The 17330-nt window shown below is 38.4% G+C and overlaps 1 protein-coding gene and 1 long non-coding RNA gene across 12 annotated transcripts in view; one reads left to right on the top strand and one right to left on the bottom strand.

Moving 5' to 3' along the window:
- The window catches only part of GANC (glucosidase alpha, neutral C), a 75239-nt gene that overhangs the window by 25061 nt on the left and 32848 nt on the right, over nt 1–17330 (top strand). For all 11 annotated transcript variants that reach the window (XR_008417107.1, XM_053889160.1, XM_053889163.1 and 8 more), the window contains 5 exons: nt 3602–3647; nt 8116–8182; nt 9575–9671; nt 11338–11518; nt 11739–11892. Coding sequence is in view for 10 of the 11 variants with exons in the window: in XM_053889160.1 (XP_053745135.1) it covers nt 3602–3647; nt 8116–8182; nt 9575–9671; nt 11338–11518; nt 11739–11892 (545 nt within the window). In the remaining variant the exon portion in view is untranslated. The remainder of the gene's footprint in view (nt 1–3601; nt 3648–8115; nt 8183–9574; nt 9672–11337; nt 11519–11738; nt 11893–17330) is intronic.
- LOC128772968 (uncharacterized) lies at nt 6883–7336 on the bottom strand. Its single transcript, XR_008417108.1, has 2 exons — nt 7241–7336; nt 6883–6984 (listed from the first exon to the last, which is right to left on the bottom strand). It is a non-coding gene; the product is annotated as an uncharacterized LOC128772968 (long non-coding RNA).

Here is a 17330-nt window from a genome sequence, read left to right as displayed (position 1 = left end):
GTCTGACAAAGACAGATACCTAATAATTTCACTCATATGTGGAATATAAGAAGCAAAACAAATGAACAAATAAAAAGACCAAAAAAAAAAAAAAACAAAAAAAAAAACCCCAGACTCTTAAATACAGAGAACAAACTGGGCGTTGCCAGAGGGGAGGTGAGGGGGGGAGGGGTGAAATAGATGAAGGGGATTAGGAGTACACTTATTGTGATGAGTATTGGGTAATGTGTAGAAATATTGAACCATTATACTGTATACCTCAAACTAATATGACACTGTATATTAATTTTACTTGAATCAAAATATATTTAAAAATGAATCTAGGCACAGACCTTACACCCTTCACACACCTGAGGGGCTCAGTCAGTAAGCGTCTGACTCATGATCTCAGCTCAGGGGCTTGATCTCAGGGTCATGAGTTTAAGCCCTGCTTTGGTCTCCACTTTTTGAGTATTAAAAAAAAAAAAACCTCAAAATAGACCATAGATCTAAATGTAAAATAAAAACTATAAAACTCCTAGAAGATAAGAAAACCTAGATGACCTTGGGTATGGTGATGATTTTTTAATATACCACCAAAGTCATGATTCACGAAAGAAATAATTGATAAATTAGGCTTCATTAAAATTAAAAACTAGGGATACCCGGGTGGCTTAGTCAGTTGAGGGTCCAACTCCTGATTTTGGCTCAGGTCATGATCCCAGGGTCATGGCATTGAGCCTGCATTGGGCTCCACACTGAACATGGAGCCTGCTTGAGATTCTCTCTCTCTCTCCCTCTGCCCCTCTCCCTGGCTCATGCTCTATCAAATAAATTTTATTTATTTGATATACTCTCTCAAATAAAATTTTAAAAAACTTTTAAAGATAATAAAAATAAATTTAAAAAAATTAAAAACTATTGCTCTGTGAAAAACAATGACAAGGAAATAAGAAGATAAGGCACAGACTAGGAAGAAATATCTGCAAAAAACACATCAAATAAAGGACTGCTATCCAAAATATACAAAGAACTCTTAAAATTCAACAGTAAGAAAGTGAACACTCAAAAATGTACAAAGGAGTCGAACAGAAACCTTACCAAAAAAGATAAACAGATGGCAAGTAAGCATATGAAAAGATGTTCAACATCATATGTCATTAGTTAAAACAAGAAACCATTACATATCTGTTAGAATGACCAAAATCCAGAACACTGGTAACAAAATGCTGGGGAGGATGTGGAACAACAGGAACTCACATTAATTGCTGTTGGGGCTGCAAAATGATATAGTCACATTGGAAGACAGTTTGATAATTTCTTACAAAACTAAACATACTCTTACCATGTAATTCAACAATCATGCTTCTTGTTATTTACCCAAAGGAGATGGAAATCTATGTCTACGCAAAAACCTGCTCATGGATATTTATAGCAATTTTATTCATAATTGCCAAAACTTAGAAGCCGTCAGGATATCCTTCAGTAGATGAATAAACTATGGTACATCCAAATAATAGAATATTATTCAGTACCTAAAAGAAATGAACTATCAAGCCATGAAAAGACATGGAGGGAACTCAAATGCAAGTTTTACTAAGTGAAAGAAGCCAATCTGAAAAAGGCTACCTACTCTATGTTTCCAACTATATAAAATTCTGGAAAAGGGAAAATTATGGAGATAGTAAAAAGATCAGTAGTTTCCAGGGGTTAAGTAAGCCAAAGGGATACCTAAGCAGAACACAGATTTTAAGGGCAGTGAAATTACTCTGTATGATACTACAGTGGTGGGTAAATGTCATGATACATTTGTCAAAACCCATAGAATGTACAATGCAAAGAATGAACCCTAATATAAACTATGGACTTGGGGTGATAATGATGTGTCAGTGCAGGTTCATTGATTGTAATAAATGTAGCACTCTGGTACAGGATGTTGACAGCGGGGGAGACTGTGAGTGTGTAGGGACAGTGGGTCATATGAGAACTCTACACTTTCTGCTTAGTTTTGCTGTGAACCTAAAACTGTTGTAAAAAATAAAATTTGTTAATTTTTTTTTTTTTAATTAAAAGGCACCAGGGATACCTGGGTGGCTCAGTAGGTTAAGTGTCCACTTCAGCTCAAGTCATGATCTCACGGTTTGTGGGTTCCAGCCTCGCATGGGGCTCTGTGCTCACAGCTCAGAGCCTGGAGCCTGCTTCCGATTCTGTGTCTCCCTCTCTCTCTGCCCCTCCCCTGCTCATGCTCTGTCTCTCTCTGTCTCTCTCAAAAGTAAACAAATGTTAAAAAAATTTTTTTAATGAAATAAAAAAAAGGCAACATACTAGTTGTCTTAAATTTCACCACAAATTTTTAACATGTATAAGAATTCAAAAATTAATATGCCTCTATAGGAAGAACCTATACAAATCGATAAGAAAAAGAGGAACACACAAATAAACAATGGGTAATACAAACTGCAGCAGCATATATTAACATGATGAATATCAAAATTTTTTAATATCAAAAAATTTTTAAGGCAAAGCCAAATGTGCGTTTGAGGACTCATACACTCGTGGGAATGGGATAAAAAACAGCAAGGGAGTGATTCCACACAAAACTTGGTAAAGCGGTTACCTCTGAAGAGCACAGCGAGGAGATGGATGATAACATTTGAGGAGAGGAGCTATGATGCCAGACGAACAAGTCTGTTGCTTATGTGGCTTCGTAGTCGTTACTTTAGTATTCATTTTTAACCTCTGAACTTATATACTCTTCTATATCCGTACTGTATTTTACACTAAAAAAATTAATGTATAGTGAGGGTAAATAGACAATTCACAGAAGAAATAGAAATGCCATTTAATGTATACAAAAGCACTTTACATCATTAATGAAAGAAATTCAAAGTGAAATGCATTACCTTGTCTAAAATTTTAGACTGCCAACGATTTTTGTTTTTAGTTTTAGATTTTTTTTTAATCTTTATTTTTGAGAGAGACAGAGACAGAGTAAGAGCTGGGGAGGGGCAGAGAGAGAGGGAGACACAGAATCTGAAGCAGGCTCCAGGCTGTCAGCACAGAGCCTGATGGGGGGCTTGAACTCATGGACTGTGAGATTGTGACCTGAGCCAAAGTCAGACGCTTAACTGACAGAGCCACCCAGGTACCCCTGGCAACGATTTTAAAAGTGTATAAGGTCCAGTATTGTTAAGAACGGGGAGAAATGAGCACTCAAATCCATGTATGCCCAATAGTTTAAATTGTTACAATTAAATTGGAAGACAGTGCATTATGTTGCTTTGTAGGAGGTTAACATTGGAGAGAGGGGAGCAGTGTTCCACCTTGCTTGCTTATATTTTGTTTTGATATTGTATTATGTATTACATGTATAATAAAAAACTGATAGTTTTTTAAGGGTTAATAAGAAAATTCAAACATATTACATTTTAACAAATCAGGCTATTGGATTAATGTTCATCATAAATGTTCCTCAATTTCATAAACTTATTTTTATAATTATTTTAATAAGTTACAAGACATAATTTATGGGGTCTCAAAGTTAGAAATTAAAATCTTTATCATTGAACAAAATTCTGTTAGTCTTCCCTTGAGTAAAACAACTTTATTTATATTAAAACAGAGCTACCAAAGAAAATAAGGAGGACACATCAGTTGACGCTTCTCAGGTAATACAGATTGAGCAATTTATCTTTTTTTCAAATCTCTTTCACCATCAGTATGTGGGATATAATTGTTCTGTTCTTCCCTTCTTCTTACAAATGGGTACTTGATAAATACTGCATATAAATGAGACCATCTATCTCTTGCTCACCTTATTATCTCATTGATTCATTCGTCTACTCATGTATTCATTCATTCATAAAACAGGTAATTCTTGAGTGCCTGCTTTTGTGCCAGCTCAAAAAATTATGCTAGGCAAGAAGAATCAGCCATGAATAAAACAAATCTCAACCTGTCCTCATGAATCTTAAAATCTAATGGGAAAGACAGACTCTGACAAGTACAAGCATGAGGAGTGTTACAAAAGAGTGCTATAGGAGAAGATAGCAAGGAACTTGACCAAGATGAGGGTCAGGAAAGACCTCCTGTAGGACATGACTTAACAGCTAAAACTGATGCGTGAAGATACATAAGCTAGTCAAAAGGTGGAAAAACACTATTCCAGATAGAGGGGATTTCATATTCAAAGAGCTTGAGGTAGGAAGGAGCACATTTGAAGAAATTTAAAAAATATATATGTATATATTTTAGCAGGAAAAAGAAAAGCAAAGGAAACAGTGTTGTGTTAACAAGGCCAGAGAGATAGGCAGGGGCAATTCAGTGGAAAGTCTTACAATAATTCTTTTAGTAGACAAATATTGGTTGAGTATTTCCTATATGCCAGGCACTGTTCAAGGAATTGGTGAGATATCATTGAATAAATCAAAGTCCCCCATTACCATGAAGCTGGCATTCTTTTATGTCTTGTTAACCTTTTTTGACTTTAACCTAAGAGCAAAGGAAAACTATGGAAAGGTTGTAAGCAGCAGAGATACATGGTCTGATGTCTGTTTTTAAAGGATTATTTTAGCTGAATTATGAAAAATGAATATTCCAGAAATCTTCTCTTCATCCAAAGCCACATGCATCTTTGAAGGATCCCTGACAGTAGGTATGGCCACCAGGAATAGTGAAACATATTTCCAGTGCAGTAAGGACATGCTTCTTCCTCTTGAGGACTGACCCATGCTGATGAATATGAGAGAGAATATTTTTTCCATTTCCAAATAGAGAAGGACAACGAAGACATAGCCTTAGACAGTTTTGTGACCATATGTCAAATCAGCTGTGGGGAGACCTCTAATTAGATAGCTTAAATAGTGGTTTTGCATCACAGATGCAAAGAATCTGCTGAAGGCTATGAGCCTTCTCTATAAAACAGAATTTTTATACTGTTTGAGGGAGTTCACAAACTCTAAAGGCCATCCACAGACCCCAGAATAATAGTCCCTACAATAAAAATTCAGATGTGATTTAAACACACACACACACACACACACACACACACACACACACCAAAGCTCACTTTACAGAAGCTTATAATTATGAAGAAACCACCTAGAAATGGGCAAGGGGCTCATTTTTAAAAAGAAACATGCATTTCGGGGCTCCTGGGTGGCTCAGTCGGTTAAGTGTCCAACTTCTACTCAGGTCATGATCTCACGGCTCGTGGGTTTGAGCCCTGCGTTGGGCTCTCTGCTGACATTTCAGAGCCTGGAACCTGCTTCTGATTCTATCTCTGCCTCTCTGTGTCTGCCCCTCCCCTGCTCATGCTGTGTCTCTCTCTGTCTCTCAAAAATAAATAAATGTAAAAAATAAATAAATAAATAAAAAAGAAACATACATTTCATGCACACATACAATTTTTAGAAAACTTCTTCATTCTGCCAGAGAGGAAGAATGAAACTTGTAAAGCCAAGAAAGTTTTGGGCTCTACATCAAAAGATTGTGAACCTGAACAGCCTCACTTCTCACGTAGTTTGGCTAACTGGAGGAGGGCGGCAAAGTACGCACCTCAGCCAAAATGTTTGCTTTTTGACCTAAGTTATTTGATTCTCAATGTTGTTCCTCACACGTTTACAAGGAAAAAAAAAAAAGGATTTAAAAGATCTTACTTATGTAAAGACCGAATTTTTCTTTTTTTTAATATATTTTTAAAATTTTTTCATGTTTATTTATATGTGAGAGAGAGAGAGAGAAAGAGCCTGAGCAGGATAGGGGCAGAGAGACAGAGGCAGGATCCAAAGCAGGCTCCAGGCTCCGAGCTGTCAGCACAGAGGCTGATGCAGGGCTCGAACTCAGAGCAGTGAGATCATGACCTGAGCTGAAGTTGGTCACTTAACCAACTGAGCCACCCAGGTGCCCTTTTAAAAAAATTTTTTATTGCTTATTTATTTATCAGAGAGAGAGAAACAAAGAGAGTCAGAGGACAAGTGGGGGAGGGGCAGAGAGAGAGGGAGACACAGAATCTGAAGTAGGCTCCAGGTTCCAAGCTGTCAGCACAAGGCCCAGCATAGGGCTCGAACCCATGAACCATAAGATCATGACCTGAGCCGAACTCAGATGCTTAACTGACTGAGCCACCCAGGTGCCCCAAGACTGCATTTTTAAAAGTGCTTTCACAGCATTTTGGCCTGTGTAAAGATACTCATGTCAAACAATTCCTCAGAATTATATAGAATTACAATATGATCCAGCAATTTCACTCATGGATTTATATCTGAAAGGGGAAGTAGGGACTCAAGCAAATATTTGTATACTTGTGTTCTTAGAAGCATCATTCACAGTAGCCAAAAGGTGAAAACAGTCCAGCAACCCAAGAGTCATTGACAGATGAATGCGCACACAAAATGTGGTATATACATACAGTGGAATGTTACTCGACCTTAAAAAGGAAGGCAATTCTGACATATGCTACAAAATGGATGAATCTTGAAGATATTATACTAGGTGAAATAAGCAGTCACAAAAAGACAAATACTATATGACTCTAGTTATAAGAAATCTATGTATCTAGGGGCGCCTGGGTGGCGCAGTCGGTTAAGCGTCCGACTTCAGCCAGGTCACGATCTCACGGTCCGTGAGTTCGAGCCCCGCGTCAGGCTCTGGGCTGATGGCTCGGAGCCTGGAGCCTGTTTCCGATTCTGTGTCTCCCTCTCTCTCTGCCCCTCCCCCGTTCATGCTCTGTCTCTCTCTGTCCCAAAAATAAAATAAAAAACGTTGAAAAAAAAAATTAAAAAAAAAAAGAAATCTATGTATCTATAGTAGTCACATTCATAGAGACAGGAAGTAGAAGGGTGGTTGTCAGGAGCTGAGGGAGGAAGAAACGGGGAGCTATTGTTTAATGGGTGTGGAGGTTCAGTTTGGGAAGATGTAAAAGTTCTGGAGATAGATGGTGATGATAGTTGCACAACAATGTGAATGTACTTAATGTCACTTTAAAATGGTGAAAATGAGGGGCGCCTGGGTGGCTCAGTCGGTTGAGCGTCCGACTTCATGATCTCACGGTACGTGAGTTCGAGCCCCACATCGGGCTCTGTGCTGACAGCTCAGAGCCTGGAGCCTGCTTCCGATTCTGTGTCTCCCTCTCTCTCCGCCCCTCCCCTGCTCATGCTCTGTCTCTCTCTGTCTCAGAAATAAATAAAAAAAATTTTTAAAAATAATAAATAAATAAATAAATAAATAAATAAATAAATAAAATGGTAAAAATGAGGGGCACCTGGGTGGCTCAGTCAGTTAAGCATTGGACTTCGGCTTGGGTAATGATCTCATGATTTGTGAGTTTGAGCCAAGCTCCACATAGGGTGAGCCTGAGCCCTCCTTTGGGTGACCTCTCTGCCCCTTGTGGGATTATCTCTCTCTCTCTGTCCCTCTCTCACTTGCGCCCTCTCTCTCAAATAAATAAATAAATAAAATAAAATAAAATAAAATAAAATAAAATGGTAAAAATGAAAAAAAAGGGGGGGGTGGGATAGCACACCTGGCTGGCTCAACCAGTAGAGCATGCAACTCCTCATTTCAGGGTTGTGAGTTCAAGCCCCACATCGGGTGTAGAGATTACTTAAAAAATAAATAAATAAAATGTTTAAAATGAATAGTAAATAAATAATTAAAATGGCAAATTTTATGTTAGGTCTATTCTACCACAATAAAAAATCATATTCATGTCAGCTTCAGTTCATAAGGAAGATGATTACTGGCATTTATGTAGAACACAGATCAAATTTGTTAAATATACTGACATCACAAACAGGTCTTTTAACATTTTTTAACATCCATCCAATTTTGAAAGACAGAGCATGAGTGGGGAAGGGGCAGAGAGAGAGGGAGACACACAATCTGAAGCAGGCTCCAGGCTCTGAGCTGTCAGCATAGAGGCCGATGCAGGGCTCCAACTCAGAGCAGTGAGATCATGACCTGAGCTGAAGTTGGGCACTTAACTGACTGAGCCACCCAGGTGCCCCACAAAGTGGTCTTTTAAAAGACTCATTTTCTCAGTCTAATTTTTTAATAATCCAAACAAAATGTACTGTTGTGGTAACCACATTTGTTGCAATGTATAAACTCAATTTGCTCCTTTTTTTGTGCCACCAGGAAAACCAAGAGGATCTAGGCTTGTGGGAGGAGAAATTCGGAAAATTTGTGGATGTCAAAGTTAATGGTAAAATTGAAACTTGTGTAGTATTAAAGCAGATCTTGCCAAAATCACTAAATGTTGCTACCTATAAGTCCCTTGAGCTCTGGCACCTAAAGAAGTGATTTCTGTAAGGGGAACAGAAATGTCAGATTTGGGTCCTTTATTGTTCAATAATGTATATCAACAGAGAAATAGTGAGTATGTACCTTCAGTGGTCTCATGTTAAGGGCCTAGGTCAGCACACTGCTGGTACTACTCAGTATACAGACAGCCGCAAATCCCACATTCTATTTTTATGAGAGTCAAGTGATGAGAAACAAAATTCTAAAGCTCATTGGCTCCAATATTCCAAGCCATTGGTTCTCAACCTTTTCCAAGCCTCCCCATCATTCACACAAGTATCACATACCCATATGTGAAATTTCTCACTAGACTTAGTGATAGTATGTGTGTGGTGGGGAGTGAAGTTTGTCTCTTTTGGATATATGGTTCAGATACTTGGAGCTTATATAGTTGGAAGAAATACTTTCCTCCTTCCTCCTTCCTACCCAGTAGGATAACAGATCCTCCCTAATTCCTTGAGAATTTCTGTCCTAGCATCTGTATCTATAACCTAGTATAATGATCAGGGCTGACAATGTGTTCAAAGTTTGTAAGTAGGGGGGCCATCGGGCTTTCCTTTCTGTAACATCATAATGTTTTTTACCTTCTCTATAGCACCCCCTTTCCAGAAATTCCTTTAAATAAGGACCATTTGATATCAAATACTTTTACCTAAGAGTGAATATAAGTCTGTTATCTGTCCTAGTTACTTGCATTTTTCCCACATTTCTAAAATAATTGTTAAATAAAGGACCTTGTCTTTGGTTAAAAACAAAACCAAAAATGTATCTACAGTCATAGGGAAGGGATATTTTGAGGAGCCAGGGAAGATCCTCCTGATGGTCTTGGCATTATAGTCCCTGTGCACAGTAAGAATAAATGATCAGGCAGAAGACATCCAGTCTTTCATCTAGTGAAGATTAAAATTGCTCAGTATCCTTTGTTTCCTAATGCAAAGAAGCATGAAGTACATTTTAGGAACTTTTAGATTAGAAAAAAAAAATCTAAAACTTCATAGGTATGCTTTACAGATCGAAAGAATATTTACTGTAAATGAGAACACAGAGAGCTTCAAGCGTATAGCTAAGGAAACACTAACAAGTGACCAGAGCTTTGCCTTGTGTATGTTTGTATCCCCACAGTACCTAAATGTAACATCTTACAGAAAGGGCACACCATGATTTACTGATTGATCAGGGCAAGTTCAGGTCTCTCAATCCCTAGTCTAGTCATCTTGCTACACTCATAAGTAACTGAGTTTCCTTAAATGATTGTCCCATTAAGAAGCAAAATTCTATATCCTGGTCCCTACAGGCCCTGCTTCCATTGGTTTGGATTTCTCCTTGCACGGATTTGAGCATCTTTACGGGATCCCACAACATGCAGAATCACACCAACTTAAAAATACTGGGTAAAGTAAAAACAAAAATTCTTACAGGATGCTCTGGTTTCTGGACTGTAAAAGGTTTTTTTTTTTTTTTTTAAATGTTTATTTATTTTTGAAGGAGAGAGAGAGCATGAGCGGGGGAAGAGTAGAGAGAGAGGGAGACACAGAATCCAAAGCAGGCTCCAGGCTCTGAACTGTCAGCACAGAGCCCAACGCGGGGCTCGAACCCACAAACTGAGATCATGCCCTGAGCCAAAGTCAGATGCTTAATCAACTGAGCCACTCAGGCACCCCTGGACTATAAAAGTTTGAAGGGAAAATATGTGAGATGTCTGAGCCTGAGCCAATATGTGCCTGGTCTTGTCCTCCTTGAGCAGTGGTTTTCCATTTTTATCTTATTTTTGGCAAAAAATTGAGAACTATAAAACTGTAATTCTGAACCTAAAAATATATAGAGGAAGTAAGAATATGGAACTATTGTGGTTGAAGCAGGAGAGAGAGCTTCATCACACCACCTCCCTAGGTTTTGCTTTCACCTCTCTAGGCCTTTCTGCGGAACCTGGGGAGAATACAGGGTGAAAATCACTGACCTAGAGAAAGGTGTTTACCAACCTCTGAACCAGAGAATGAGACATTGTGGCATCTTGTGGCCCTTGGGTGGCTCAGTCAGTTGAGCGTCCAACTTCGGCTCACGTCACGATCTCATGGTTCATGAGTGCAAGCCCCTGCTGTCAGTGCAGAGCCTGCTTCAGCTCCTCTGTCCTCCCCCCTCTCCCTCGCCCTCCCCTGCTTGTGCTCTCTTCTCTCTCAAAAATAATAAAACATTAAAAAACAAGAAAAATTGTGGCATCTCATGTCACCTTTGATTCCCTTAGGGGGATCATTTCAGATTAACACTATTGACAAGTAAATGCCAAAGACGTCAGACTAAGGAAGCAAAACCAAAGACAAACAGTCTGATCAAAGGTTCAGATGCCGTTTCCACAACAGTTGGGCATGGTAACAAGTGAAGCAGAAACTATGCTGCTCGCACACCAAGCCAAGCTCTATGCTTCCCACCCCAATTCAGTTCCCCATCTTTCCCTACTCAGTACTGTAGAAGCATGTTAGGACACTATCTGTCATTTTGTTTTAGCAGCAGAGAAATACACAATTTGCCAATGATATTTACTGTGTGCTTGCTATTGTAGAGGATTCACAGGAAATAGTCCTCACAAGAGGTATTCAGAAAAGATATCTAAGGGGTACCTGGGTGGCTCATTCGGTTAAGTAGCCAACTCTTGGTTTCGGCTCAGGTCATGATCTCACAGTTCTTGTGTTTGTTGGGATTCTCTCTCTCCCTCTCTCTACCCCTCCCCTGCTCCTGCTCTGTCTCTCTCAAAATAAATAAACAAGAAAGAAAGAAAGAAAGAAAGAAAGAAAGAAAGAAAGAAAGAAAGAAAGAAAGAGAAAGAAAGAAAAAGATATCTAAGATATGAGACCATGCATGCCAGTTGTCACAGAAGGCGATGCCAAAGGAATCAAAGGAGGAGAATCACATTAACCTTGGTTGGGTTAGGAAAGTAGTACGAGTAAAGCCTTGAAAGATGCATAGGTCTCAAGTGTTTGCAGGGGAGAATGGAGCTATGCTATTCATTAATAATATATTTGTGATTGTAATTGATGATAGTCCCATCTTTGTGTGTTTCAGTGATGGCGATGCTTACCGTCTTTATAATCTGGATGTCTATGGATATAAAATACATGACAAAATGGGCATTTATGGTTCAGTGCCTTATCTCCTGGCCCACAAACCAGGCAGGACTCTAGGCATTTTTTGGCTGAATGCCTCAGAAACGCTAGTGGAGATCAATACAGAGCCTGCAGTAAAGGTGAGCTTATGGATCATGGCTGCATGTCATACTTACAAAACAAAACAAAAAAAAACTAGCGTAGTCATAGCCCTGGGCTTTGTAGTGGCAATTCTCTGCCACCAAAGTCTTTGCAATATAATCAAGTGAAAGTTAACAGTATGTACCAGTTAGTTACATATGGATGAGTGTTGTAAGCTAGAGGGAAAGTTTTCAGACCCTCATTCCATTCTTTTTCTAGTACACACTGACCCAGATGGGCCCCGTTGCAGCTAAACAAAAGGTCAGATCTCAAACTGATGTGCATTGGATGTCAGAGAGTGGAATCATTGATGTTTTTCTGCTGACAGGACCTACACCTTCTGATGTTTTCAAGCAGTACTCATACCTTACAGGTACAGCTTCTTGTTTCATTATATTTCTTCTATTGCATGTGTCCTAATTTTCAGTTAATATTTGTTGTACACTGTATAGAACTTATAAACAATTTGCCCAAGCTTTTCAAAAGGCAGGCATTTCTCTTCTCACCTTTATCCCATTCAGCTTGGTAAAATGTTGCACTGGGGCTACAACTCTCCACTCTCTAATCCCTAATACTCTCCATCTACTTTCCTTGGAGCCTTTAAGCCCTGGGCTTTCTTTGCCTTTATCTCAGATGATCAGTGATCAGTGTCCCAACCTGAACTTTTTCTATGTTCTCTTCTCCATTGAAATATACCACTGGTTTTAGCACTAAAGCATTTTATCTTGAAAAGATGTAAAAGATCATCTTTGTTGATGTGGAAAAAGCATTTGACAAAATTCAACACTATTTCATGATAAAAACTCTCAGAAGGCTAGGAATAGAAGGAAAGTTCCTCAACATGATAAAAGGCATTTATGAAAAATCCACAGCTAACACCCAATTCAGTGGTGAAAAACTGCAAGCTTTCCCCAAAGATCAGAATCAAGACAAAGCTGCCCACTTTGACCATTGCTATTGAACACTGTAGTGGAAGTTTCAGCCAGAGAAGTTAGACAAGAAAAAGAAATAAAAGGTATCCAAACTGGAAAGGAAGAAGTAAAATTATTTCTATTCACAGATGATGTGATCCAACATGTTAGAAAATCCCAAAGAATAGGGGCACCTGGGTGGCTCAGTCAGTTAAGTGTCTGACTTTAGCTCAGGTCACGATCTCATGGTTTTTGAGTTTCAGCCCCGCATTGGGCTCTGTGCTGAGAGCTCACAGCCTGGAGCCTGCTTCAGATTCTGTGTGTGTGTGTCTCTCTCTGCACCCTGTCCCCTGCCCTGCCTCCACTAGTGCGCTTGCTCTCTCTCTCTCTCTCTCTTAAAAATAAAACATTAAAAAAAAGTTAAAAAAAAAAAAAAAAAAGAAAATCCCAAAGAATCCACAAAAACTACCAGAGCTAATAATTTCACCAAAGTTGCAGGGTACATGATAAACACACAAAATCAGTTGTGTTTTTAAATACCAGCAATGAACAATCTAAAACAGAAATTGAGAAAACAATTCCATTTACAATAACATCCAAAAGAATAAACTACCTAGGAATAAATTTAACCAAGGAAGTGAAAGACTTGTACACTGAAAACTACAAAGCATTCTTGAAAGAAATTAAACAGGCCTAAATAAATGGAAAGACATCCTATGTTCGTGGATTGGGAGTCTTAATATTGTCAAGATGACAATGCTACCAAAAGCAATGTACAGATTCACTGCAATCTCTACCAAAATTCCGGTAGTCATTTTTTGAAAAAGTGGGAAAGCTGATCTTCAAATTCATATGGAATTGCAAGGGGCCCCGAATAGCCAAACAATTCTGGGGGGGGGGAGGGGTTGGGGGTGGCAGACTTACACTTCCCAGTTTCAGGCCTTACTGTAAAGTAATCCAAACAATATGGTACTGGTATAAGGATAGACACATAGACCAATGGAATAGAATTGGAAGTCCAGAAATAAACTCATACATCCCTGGCCAATTGATTTCAGCAAAGGTTCAAGACCACTTACTGGGGAAAGAATAGTCTCTTAAACACGTGGTACTAGGATAAGTGGATAGACACATGCAAAAGGATGAAGTTGGAACCCTACCTAACACCATACCACACACAAAAAACTCAAAATAGATAAACAACATAAATATAAGAGCTAAAGCCATAAAACTCTTAGAAGAAAACAGGGGCAAACCATCATGACCTTGGATTTGGCAACAGATTCTTAGAAAAGACACTAAAATCATGAGCAACAGAAAGAAATAATAGATAAGTTTGACTTCATTAAAATTAAAAACCTTTGTGTATCAAAGAACATTATCAAGGAAGTAAAAGGCAATATACAGGATGGGGGACAATATTTGCAAAGCATACATTTGTTAAGAGTCTAGTATCTAGGATATATAAAGAACCCTTACAACTGTACAACAAAAAGATAACTCAGTTCTAAAATGGGCACAGTACTTGAACAGTCTCTAAAGATATACAAATGGGTTAACAAGCACATGATAAGTTTCTCAACATCATTAGTCATTAGGAAAGTGAAAATTAAAACCACAATGAGATCCTACTCCATACCCACTATGATGGCTAATTTTTTTTTTTTAATAGAAAATAGTAAGTATTGGTGAGGATGTGAAGAAACTGGAACCTCATACACTGCTGTTGGGAACATAAAATGGTTCAGCTGCTGTGGAAACATTCTGGCATTTCAAAGAGCTAAACATAGCATTTAATATGTCAACTTGCCTAGGTCACAGTACCCAGATATCTGGTTAAACGCTAGTCTAGATGTCACTATGAAGCTATTTTTTAGATGAGATTATCCTGTCAGTACTATTAGTTACATTGATAGACTTTGATTAAAGCAGATTACTCTCAGTAACGTGGGTGACCTTCATCCAATCAGTTGAAAACCTTAAGAGAAAAGGACTGAGGCTCTCTAAAGAGAAGAATCTGTCTCCAGACTGCCTTCATATGTAAGCTGCACCTTCCCTGGGTCTTTGGTCTACCAGCTTGCCCCGTGGAATTCAGAGTTACCAGCCCCCACAATCACATGAACCAGTTCTTAAAATCATTCACTCTGTAAGTGTAGAAATATATATATATATACATACATACATATACATACATACACACATCCTGTTCTATTCCTCTGCAGAACACTGTCTAATATCCTTCATATATATATATATATATATATATATATATATATATATATATATTCATTCCTGTATATCCTTTATATATCCCAGCAATTCCACTCTAGATAAGTGAAAGCAAGGACTTGGAGGGACACTTGTATGGCAATGATCATTGCAGCACTATTCACAATAGCCAAAAGAGGGAAACAAGTACCCATCAAAGATGAATGGATAAACAAAATGTGTTAAATACATAAAATGGAATATCATTCACTAATGTAACAAGGGATGACATTCAGATACATGCTGCAGCATGAATGAACCTTCAAAACATTATTCAAATGAAATATGCCAGACATAAAGGGACAAATATTGTATGATTCTACTTACATGAAGTACCTGCAATAGGCAAATTCATAAAGACAAAAAGTAGATTAGCAGTTATCAGAGGCTGGAGGGTGGGATGGGTATTGGAAAGCTATGGCTTAATGGTTCAAATTTCTGTCTGGGGTGATATAAAATTTTGGAAAGAGGTAGTGGTAATGTTTATACTACATTGTGAATATAATTAATGCCACTGAATTGTACACTTTAAAATGGTTAAAAGGACAAATTTTATGTTCTCTTTTGCCATTTTTTGTAAAATGGTAATATAATATTACCCCCCCCCCAATTGAATTGTATGCTTTCATTTGGTCAGTTGTATGGTATGTGAGTTACATCTCAATAAAGCTGTTAAAAATAAAAGAAATGTAGCATCGCTTCTGATGCATTCTCTTGCTAAAAGTTCCTGGGTCCAGCCCATGTTCAAGGGAAGAGGAATTTGATTCCAACTTTGGTGGGACAAACAACCAAAAATTTATGGATATGGGAAGACACACATATAGGAATAAGCACTGTCAAGGCCCACTGATAGGCCTTTTCAGCATTGTTATTGGGGAGAATAAGCCTGGTTTATAGGAAGATGCTTCAAAAACAGTGGGTCTGCCACCATGTTCAAAGAAATCCAAGTTTTAAGTTTATAGACTACCTGTTGACTCCTGATGAGGACTTAACAACATCCCCCCTTCTTCTCTCCCAATATTGTTATATCATAATGTTTAGTTAAATCAATATTTAGTGTTTATACTTTTCAAATGCTCAAAGGTGTCAGATAATTTACCCAACCCACTTTTCTCTCTCTAACCTTCCCTCCCAGCTCTCTCTGTCCTGCCCCCATCTAGGTTGTTGCTCTCCAGGCTCCCTGCACAGCTGTCATCCTAGGACTTTTGCTTACTATTTTCTGGTGTTTGATCCCCCTTCTCTTGGGTTCCATGTTTTTCTTTCTTGTGGTTTATTACCTTATTGTTTTTGGTTTTTGTTTATAGCATCTTCTGGTAGTTTCCTAAGAAAGTGCCTGTGAGGTACATTTTTTGCATCTATGCAGGTATGAAAACATCTTTTCTACCTTCACTCTTGATAATTTGGCTAGATTGAAAATTATTTCTTGGTGGGGGGCTTAGTGGTTTAAGCATCTGACTTTTGATTTCGGCTCAGGTCATGATCTCACAGTTTGTGAGATCAAGACCCCGCACTAACAGCATGGAGTCTGCTTGGGATCCTCTCTCTCCTCTCTTCCCTACCCCCCACATGCACACACTTTCTTTCTCTCAAAATAAAGATTCTTTTAAAAAAGAAAATAATTCTCCCTATGACCCAGAAATTGCACTACTAGGAATTTATCCAAAGGATACAAAAATGCTGATTCAAAGGGGCACATACACCCCAATGTTTGTAGCAGTGCTATCAGCAAAAGCGAAAATATGGAAAGAGCCCAAATGTCCATCAACTGACGAATGGATCAAGAAGATGTGGTATATATTTATAATTGAATACTATTCAGAGATGAAAAAGAATGAAAGCTTGCCATTTGCAACAACATGGATGGAACTGGAAGGTATTATGCTAAGTGAAATAAGTGAGAGAAAGACAGATATAATATGATTTCACTTACATGTGGAATTTGAAAAACTCTACAAAAGAACATAGGGGAAGGGAAGGAAAAATAAGGTAAAAACAGGGAGGGAGGCAAACCATAAAAGACTCTCAAATATAGAGAATAAATTGGGGGTTGCTGGAGGGGGCTAGGTTAAATGGGTGAGAGATATTAAGGAGGGCACTTTGCAGGATAAGCACAGGGTGTTATATGTAAGAGATGAATCACTGGGTTCTACTCCTGAAGCCAAGACTATACTGTATGTTAACTTGAAAATAAATTAATAAAAAAATTATTTCTCTATTTCCTTCCATCTTCTTGCTCCAAAATCACTCTGAATTCTGTTTCCTTGTGTATGATCTATCTTTTCCTTCTGAAATATATTCCGAAATTTCTAATACTTTGAAATTCTGGAAATTGACAATAAAATGCCTTGATATAGATCTTTTTAAAAATTTTGTTCATGTCGGGGCGCCTGGGTGGCTCAGTCGGTTAAGCGTCCGACTTCGGCTCAGGTCACGATCTCGCGGTCTGTGAGTTCGAGCCCCGCGTCAGGCTCTGGGCTGATGGCTCAGAGCCTGGAGCCTGCTTCAGATTCTGTGTCTCCCTCTCTCTCTGCCCCTCCCCCATTCATGCTCTGTCTCTCTCTGTCTCAAAAATAAATAAACTTAAAAAAAAATTAAAAAAAAAAAATTTTGTTCATGTCAGTGCAGGGCTCGA

Source organism: Panthera pardus, unplaced genomic scaffold, assembly GCF_024362965.1.
Source record: "Panthera pardus isolate Hobbes unplaced genomic scaffold, ASM2436296v1 HiC_scaffold_24, whole genome shotgun sequence".
In the NCBI taxonomy this organism is placed as follows: domain Eukaryota; kingdom Metazoa; phylum Chordata; class Mammalia; order Carnivora; family Felidae; genus Panthera; species Panthera pardus.
Note: the sequence above shows the minus strand (reverse complement) of the source record. Positions and strands in the feature narration are given on the sequence as shown.